The 5988-nt window shown below is 56.0% G+C and overlaps 1 protein-coding gene across 1 annotated transcript; it reads left to right on the forward strand.

Annotated features, from left to right (window-relative positions):
• The first annotated feature begins 1877 nt into the window (after positions 1–1877).
• On the forward strand, positions 1878–3661 carry TWIST1 (twist family bHLH transcription factor 1). Its single transcript, XM_065752084.1, has 2 exons — positions 1878–2767; positions 3283–3661. Exon 1 carries the CDS (start codon positions 2154–2156, stop codon positions 2721–2723), a length of 570 nt encoding a protein of 189 aa, XP_065608156.1. The 5' UTR covers positions 1878–2153; the 3' UTR covers positions 2724–2767; positions 3283–3661.
• The last annotated feature ends 2327 nt before the right edge of the window (positions 3662–5988 follow it).

Below are 5988 nucleotides of genomic sequence, written 5' to 3' on the forward strand. Positions count from 1 at the left end.
GGAAGGAAGGAAGGAAGGAAGGAAGGAAGGAAGGAAGGAAGGAAGGAAGGAAGGAAGGAAGGAAGGAAGGAAAAAAAGGAAAATAGGAAAAAAGGAAAAAAGGAAAAAAGGAAAAAAGGAAAAAAGGAAACAAGGATGAATTATGAATGATGGTGAAAGGAGGCAGCCCTTACCCTGGGGCTGCAGCTGCTGCCAGCACAATGGACCTTGACATTTCCTGCACAGGCCGTGATGCTGAGGCACTGTCTGAGGCCTGCTGGTCCCACAGCAGGGGCAAATGAACAGAGGGCAAGTCATGCTCATTCAACACTGGTCTATGTGTCTTCCTTCACCTGGTAGGTTTTCCTGTTTCTTGCCATCCTGTTCCTGACTATTTCCTATAGGGAAAAGCTAGGATTGACCATTTCTTAATCTCTGCCGTCTGGAACTCTGATGGGGGCAAGCTCTCCTGGTGAGGCATCAGGATGCAGCTCCTGCAGCAGGGCCAGGTCAAGATGCACAGAGCTGGGCCATACTGTGCCCTCAGTGGAGACTGTCTCAGGGTCCTGGGTCCTCGCAGTGCCTGGGACGGGGATAGGCCTTTGCCCAGAGGTGAAAGAGCCCTCAGGCAGTGGGAACAAACGGCTCTTGCTGAGTAAGAAGCCTACTCTTTTTCTCTGTTTTATTATTATTATATTTGATTGCCCCTGGGATTTTTCCCTCACCCTCAGCCATAGCACTCCCCATTTCTTACTACTTAGTCCTCTCCATGCTCCCACCTCAGTTACTGCCAGGGAGCACAGCCCCAGCACTGCTGTTGGGGTGCCCCAACCGTAAGCGTGGCCGTGAGGTGCCCTCACAGGGAGGACCAACAATGCATGGCTCAGGCTACTTCTGGCTGGCAGCTTCTGCCTTTCTCTTGTACGCTTTCCCCTTTCGAATCTGAGCTGTTGTTAAAAAGCCACACCACCTGCTCGGTGCTGCCAGCGAGCTGGGTCAGAGACACAAAGGTGGGGGATGGGGAGAAATTGCTTCACCTACTAATATGATGGAAAATAAATAAACTCGGTTCCCAGTAAAGGAATCGGGTGCCTTCGAGGACGACAAACTGAAGTGTAACGGTCAGCGGGTGCAGGGCGCTGGCAAAAGGTCCCATCACCGCAGTGCCAGGCTAGGCTGCAAGGATGTGGATCCCTCTCGGAGACCTCCTAAGACAAGCTCAGTGACTAACGCCTGTGTCCGAAAGCAGTGCTGAGCTTCCCCGCCGCTTCCACCCCTGCATATGGCTTTCTCCGAGAGCAGACTGACAGGACGGGGCTGTCCCCGTTCCCTCTTCCCGGCCCAGAAATATGCGGCTGTCTCAGCAAGCCGGACTCGGAGGGGGGTCGGAGACGAGAGCGGGACGCAACCAGGATGTGCCTGGGTTCTCCTCCGCGGAGGCTTTTCCCCTTCGTCCCCCTCTCGCAGCGAGATGTGCCTGTTGCAGAGGGGATCAGTGCCCCGGTGCTGCGGGCAGCCTACCGGGCACGCACCGAGCGACTTTCAGCCCCTTTCGCCGCCCCACACCGGGCACCCCGCCACCTCGCCGACCCCCAGCAGCACCCCACAGCCCAGCGCGAACCGAGGGAATCTGAGGGAGAAAACGCGGAGTGGGAAGAGAAGAAAGGGGCTGGGATAGGGATGTGTGTGTGCGGTGGGGGGGAAGGCCGGATCACTTGTGAATGGCTTGAAAAAAATAATCGGGGGAGGGCGTGGAGGGGGGGAAGCGGAAACTTTCCTATAAAACTCAGCAAAAGTCCCTCCTCTCCACGTCAGGCCAATGACACTGCTGCCCCCAAACTTTCCGCCAGCAGGAGCTATAAGAACCTCCAAGTCTTCAACTTTCTCCCAATCCCAGACACCTCGAAGGGGCTCCAAGGAGGGATCGGGAGGGATATATATATATATATATTTTTTTTTTTACTCGGCATTTTTTTTTTCCCTCCTGTTGGATCCCAATGCCATCCCCCCTCCCCCCAAAGTGAGGTCCTCCCTCCATCCCTCCCTCCCTCCTCCTCCTTCTCCTCGCAGGCCAGCGAAGCAGCCGCTCAAGGGGGAGCTGGCGGGTTAGGTGCCCCCCTCTTCTCCCTGCCCTCCCCCCCCTCCCGGCCCGCTTCTCGCGTCTCCCCCCAGAGATGATGCAGCAGGACGAGTCAAACTCGCCAGTCTCCCCCGCCGACGACAGCTTGAGCAACAGCGAAGAGGAGCCGGACCGGCAGCAGCTGCCCAGCGCCAAGAGAGGGGGCCGCAAGCGCCGCTCCAGCCGGCGCAGCGCCGGGGCCGCCGTCGGGGCCGCGGACGAGCCCTGCAGCCCGGCGCAAGGCAAGCGAGGCAAGAAGTGCGGGGCGGGAGCGGGAGGAGGCGGCGGCGGCAGCAGCAGCGGCGGCGGCAGCCCGCAGTCCTACGAGGAGCTGCAGACCCAGCGGGTCATGGCCAACGTGCGGGAGAGGCAGCGCACGCAGTCCCTGAACGAAGCTTTCGCCGCGCTGCGGAAGATCATCCCCACGCTGCCCTCGGACAAGCTGAGCAAGATCCAGACCCTCAAGCTGGCGGCCAGGTACATCGACTTCCTCTACCAGGTCTTACAGAGCGACGAGCTGGACTCCAAGATGGCAAGCTGCAGCTATGTGGCCCACGAGCGGCTCAGCTACGCCTTCTCGGTGTGGAGAATGGAGGGCGCCTGGTCCATGTCCGCATCCCACTAGCAGGCGGCGTCCCCCCCCACGCATCCCCCCGGCAGGAGCCCTAGGTAAGGCGGGGACCCCCGGGAACCGCATCGTGAGTCGGCCACGCGTGCCGACAGAGTGGGGGTGGGGGGAGCGAGGTGGGGGATGGGGGGGGGGCCTTCGCGTCTCCCGAGGCCCGGCCCGCAGCGGGGAGAACGGGGCCGCGACGCGGGGCTGCGGGGCTGCCGTCTCACGTGGAGGTCCCACGCGCGGCGGGGCGCTGCCGCGGGGGTGGGTGGGCTGCGGGCGGGGACGCGGGGCGGGTGCGGCCTGAACGGTGCGCTGCGGGGCTGCGGGCGGCTCTCGGCCGCGAGTGTTCGGGCGGGGACCCACGCGGGGCCCAAGGAGAGTTCCACGCAGCCCCAGCGGCCGTGGGGCGTCCCGGAGCGAATGTATCGCGGGCACAGCACGGGCATGCGGCTCTCATCCTTTAGGCACGCACCGTGCGTGTGTTTGCGGAGACAGAGAGGTGTAGAGGGCTCTGCATGCACCTTTCATTGTCAGTAACGAGTTTTCCGCCCTCTCTGGGTTTTTGCAGATTACATTGTTCCCACAGAAGGAGAAAATGGACAATCTAGAGACTCTGAAGTTGGATACCGTGTTGTGTTGTTGTTCTTGTCTAAAAAAAAAAATGTGCCAAGGATTTCTTGGAAATTAAAAGAGCAGCATCCAAAGTGAAAGCAGGGCGTGGGGAGCACTTAAGGAAAGAGAAAGAGCCGAGGGCTTGGACAGTGCCTACCCGGTGGGCGTCGGTACAATCCACACATCTCTGCATTCTGATAGAAGTCTGAAGCGTTCCAATTTTTTATTATTATTATTTTTATTTTTTTTATTTTTTATTTTTGACGAAGAATGTTGGAATCTATCCTTTTTTTTTTTTTTTGCCTGTTTTGAGGGTAATTTTTTTTCTTTTTTTTTCTGTTTGTTGCTGTTTTGGGGGCTTATTTTTTTTTTTTTTTTTTTTTTAATGCATGCATTCCCAAGAGGTCGTGCCTATGAGCCATTGAGGAGAGGAAATACGTTATTGTGGACTTTACTTCATTCTTGAATGAAAGCAAGCACCCAACCAAAGTATCCCTGTAGAGATGAAAACATTTTTGTTGTTTAGGGGGGAATAAGCTGGGCTCGAGCTGTTATATACCCGGTTCCTAACGTTTTTTTATTATTATTATTTTTCCTCTGAGAAAAAAAAATAAACATTTTATTTATTTATTGATGACCCATGTTAAAATGCAAATAGATCCGGTGTCTAAATGCATTCCTATTTTTATGATTGTTTTGTAAATATCATTGTATATTATTTTTCTGCAATAAAGAAATATGATTGAAATTTTAACAACCTTCAGGTTTGGTCTCCCTCAGAACTCCGGCTGGGAGCTGGAGATAAACACCCGCTTGTTGGGCTTAAAGGCACCCAAGAGAGAGGGGGCACAGTATAAACAAACCAGGCGAAAAACGAAAATAAACCGGCTACTGACAGACACAGGCGCTTTATTTATTGGGACAGCTTTATTATTCCGCACTGAGGCTTCGGGGCACGGTGGGCTCCCTCCTCCCTGTCCGTACCCCAGGTGGGAGGCAGGAGCCCATCCCCACGCAGCTTTGTCCGTATCTTTTAGCAAGAGGCATCGGTTTTAAGCAGGGATCCGTCCATTCGCAGGCAAAGAGAAAGTGAGTTTGCAATAGGGAAGTGCCTAGCGAGTGGGGTTTTCCGGTGGAAGTGATGTCTGACTGCTCTGCTCTCTAGGGTCTTCCATATAATATATAGAGCAGTGATCACGTTCTCGTTGTGCAACGCGCGGGGATGCGCTAACCCGCCCTCTTCTCTTCTACACGTAGGGCGCGGCGAGACCCCGGTGTAAGAGAGGAAATCTCCAGACCTGAGGGCTCAGGAGGAAGGTGAAAAGGGGAAGATTCTCAAACAACAAACAAAAAAAAAGAGAGAGAAAACCATCCCCAGCCCTTAGCACCCGCAGCTGATTCTTCCTCTGCTGTCCCTCTCTCGTTTCCCTGCGTCCCGATCCCCCTCTCCGCCCCTCCGCGGAGGCTGCGCGAGTGCGCAGAGCCCCCGCGGAGCCGAGGTCGGGCCGCCGGGACTCAGCCGGTGTCCAGGGCAAGGAGGATGGGGAGTTTGTTCAAAGCAGAGCCTGTTTGCGTAGCCCAGGTTCAGTTGACTTTATTGCCTGAATGTTTTTGTTTCCATATCCCCATATTACCTTCTATTGCTGACATAACAGTATTATGAATTTAATATCGCGCATATTTTAGGCCAGCGAGCAGTGTTTACAGTAGAGAGCCCGCAGCGCTTGTTTGTACTGCCCGGATTAGCGAGGACGTGGAAATTGGATGGGGACCGCGGTGGTCGCGGCCCCGCTGTGAGCTCCTGGGGGGCAATGCCTCCACCTGCGGCCCCTCCGCTCCCCGCTCCGCACATCACCGAAACCCTCGTCCCCCTGCGGGCCGCCGCCGGGAGGTAATGCGCGGCCGCGGAAATCCGCCGCAGGGGGAGCGGAGGGGAAGCGGGGCTGGGGGATGAGAGCGGGGGGGAGTTGGGGGAGATTCAGCGTTCTTTAGAGGACAAAATCACAAAGGAGGGAAAGGGCTCCTTTAGGAAGAGCGACTCGTTTAGGATTAAGCAGGTTGGGAAATGCAGCGGGGAAGAGGGATGCTAGACGCGTTTTGCGCGCGGGTTGGTTACCTGCGGGATACGGGCGAGGATCCCGACGCATTTATAAAGCCGTGAGCGACTCACGGAGCAACTCCGTTTGGTGAACTCCAAACGGACTGCGTGCAGCAACAACCGGGCGAGAAAATCCCCAACTCGTGTCCGCGGGACCACGCGGCCCTGAGGTCTCCCCCTCCTCACCGCCGGTTCCCATCGCTCTCTCCCTGCTGAGGAACGCCACCTCCGTTTCACTAAAAGGAGATAATCCCGACTGAAAAATACGAAATGCGACCTTTCCTGGATTGGGGATGGGGATTGCCTAGGCCTGGTGCTCCTAAACCTTGAGCCAAAAGCGATTAAGTCAGGCTTATTAGAAGGCGGAGGGGGGGGGGGGTTGGGAAATATATGGATGGATATTAATTTGTCTTCTGGGAATGTTAAACACCCTCGCAATCAACGAATTCACTTTGGAAGTCCTGATGGACTTCGCTTGTCATTCCGAGGCACCGTTAGGTCCCGCTTGCTCGCATGCACGCGAACCCGAGAGGAGAGAGGAGCTCCGGCCCCATCACTCCGCGC

The sequence above is a fragment of the Cyrtonyx montezumae genome, unplaced genomic scaffold (assembly GCF_038088225.1).
Source record: "Cyrtonyx montezumae isolate F1298 unplaced genomic scaffold, pur_monq_1.0 scaffold_8, whole genome shotgun sequence".
NCBI lineage: Eukaryota > Metazoa > Chordata > Aves > Galliformes > Odontophoridae > Cyrtonyx > Cyrtonyx montezumae.

What these genes read in the sequence shown, in the direction of transcription:
- TWIST1 (XM_065752084.1), top strand. Translation starts at nt 2,154, where the DNA reads ATGATGCAGCAGGACGAGTCAAACTCGCCAGTCTCCCCCGCCGACGAC.